This window comes from Penaeus monodon, chromosome 22, assembly GCF_015228065.2.
Source record: "Penaeus monodon isolate SGIC_2016 chromosome 22, NSTDA_Pmon_1, whole genome shotgun sequence".
Lineage (NCBI taxonomy): Eukaryota > Metazoa > Arthropoda > Malacostraca > Decapoda > Penaeidae > Penaeus > Penaeus monodon.
In genome coordinates, this window is record NC_051407.1 from 25,901,656 (window position 1) to 25,902,925 (window position 1,270).

At 45.7% G+C, this 1,270-nt stretch overlaps 1 protein-coding gene across 1 annotated transcript in view; it reads left to right on the forward strand.

The window, feature by feature from the left end:
* Positions 1-791: 791 nt before the first annotated feature.
* The window catches only part of LOC119587047 (hornerin-like), a 7,589-nt gene continuing 7,110 nt past the window's right edge, over positions 792-1,270 (forward strand). Inside the window, 1 exon segment of the mRNA XM_037935794.1 lies at positions 792-1,025. Coding sequence (XP_037791722.1) covers position 1,025 — 1 coding nt within the window. The 5' untranslated portion in view covers positions 792-1,024.

Sequence of the window (1,270 nt, forward strand, 5' to 3'; positions counted from 1 at the left end):
TCAGGTTTAGTCACACCGACTTGAGTTTTCAAGAAAGGAGGAATAAATGTAAAAACGCATCTTTCGTAAGGATTTTTCCCTTTGTGATTACTTAAGAATATTCCCGCATTAGTACCTACGTTTGCCAAAGGACGCGGTGGTATTACACGGGGGGTGACTTGCATATTTTAAGGTGACACTCCTGATGCTGTGGAGCTTTGTTATCGACTTCCCTTTTAGCGGAAAAGCAGACGGTTAGTAATCGATATGTCTGAGATATACAGGGAAACGGAGACCGAACAAGAAAACGGTATTTAATCGGCCTAACGAGAGCACAGCCTCCCCGTAATAGTTTCGCTGATCATACGTCCTCGAGATTGCGTGACGAACTCATTTCGACGAAATTACTTCCTCCTGAAAAGAATTTCTCCGTTATGTTTAAATGATTTTCTTTTCATTCTTTATACTGAAATGACATTTACTTTTGGAATGAGTCGGGGGGGGGGAGGGAACTGTTGAAGCCTAACGACATATTTACACCTTGGAAAATTAGATTTTATTTAATGATACGAACACCAACATAAACGATCGAAAAATTTGGATGTGATTGTAACATTTTAAAGGTGGATTCAGAATGACTGTATGAATTTTTTTTTCCTTCAATGTATTTAATCGTGATTTGTGGTTCAGATTTGTTTAACAAATTTGACATTCATGCTTGATGCTCAGCAGACCTTCATGACACAAGTCTTTTTAAGATACATTCGATTGCAAGCGTATTACATCATTGCTAGTAAACAATATATCACCCAACAGCAGGAACTGAACCTCGATGGAACCTTAAAAAAAAATCTTTAATGATATGCACAAACCCGAAGACGACTTCGAAACGTGAAATGCGTCACAGGGTCTCCGCAAGGCGTAGTCGATTTCTGCTGCCAAGGTATGAGGAAGGTATATAAAGGTCAACCAGTTAAAGCATGGCACAGTGTACGGCCGACTGCCAGCACGCCCAGGCACCCGGACGAAGCGTAAAGAAAACAGCAGTAAGTGCCAGTGTGTCCCAAGTGTCCTCTCGCGGAGAACAGAGGATCTGTCGCGCGGAAATGACGGGTCTGCGGACAGGGATCGCGCTCCCAGGCTCTGCGGACAGGGATCGCGCTCCCAGGCTCTGCGGACAGGGATCGCGCTCCCAGGCTCTGCGGACAGGGATCGCGCTCCCAGGCTCTGCGGACAGGGATCGCGCTCCCAGGCTCTGCGGGGCGCCGGCCTCTGTCGGCTGGGGATTCTT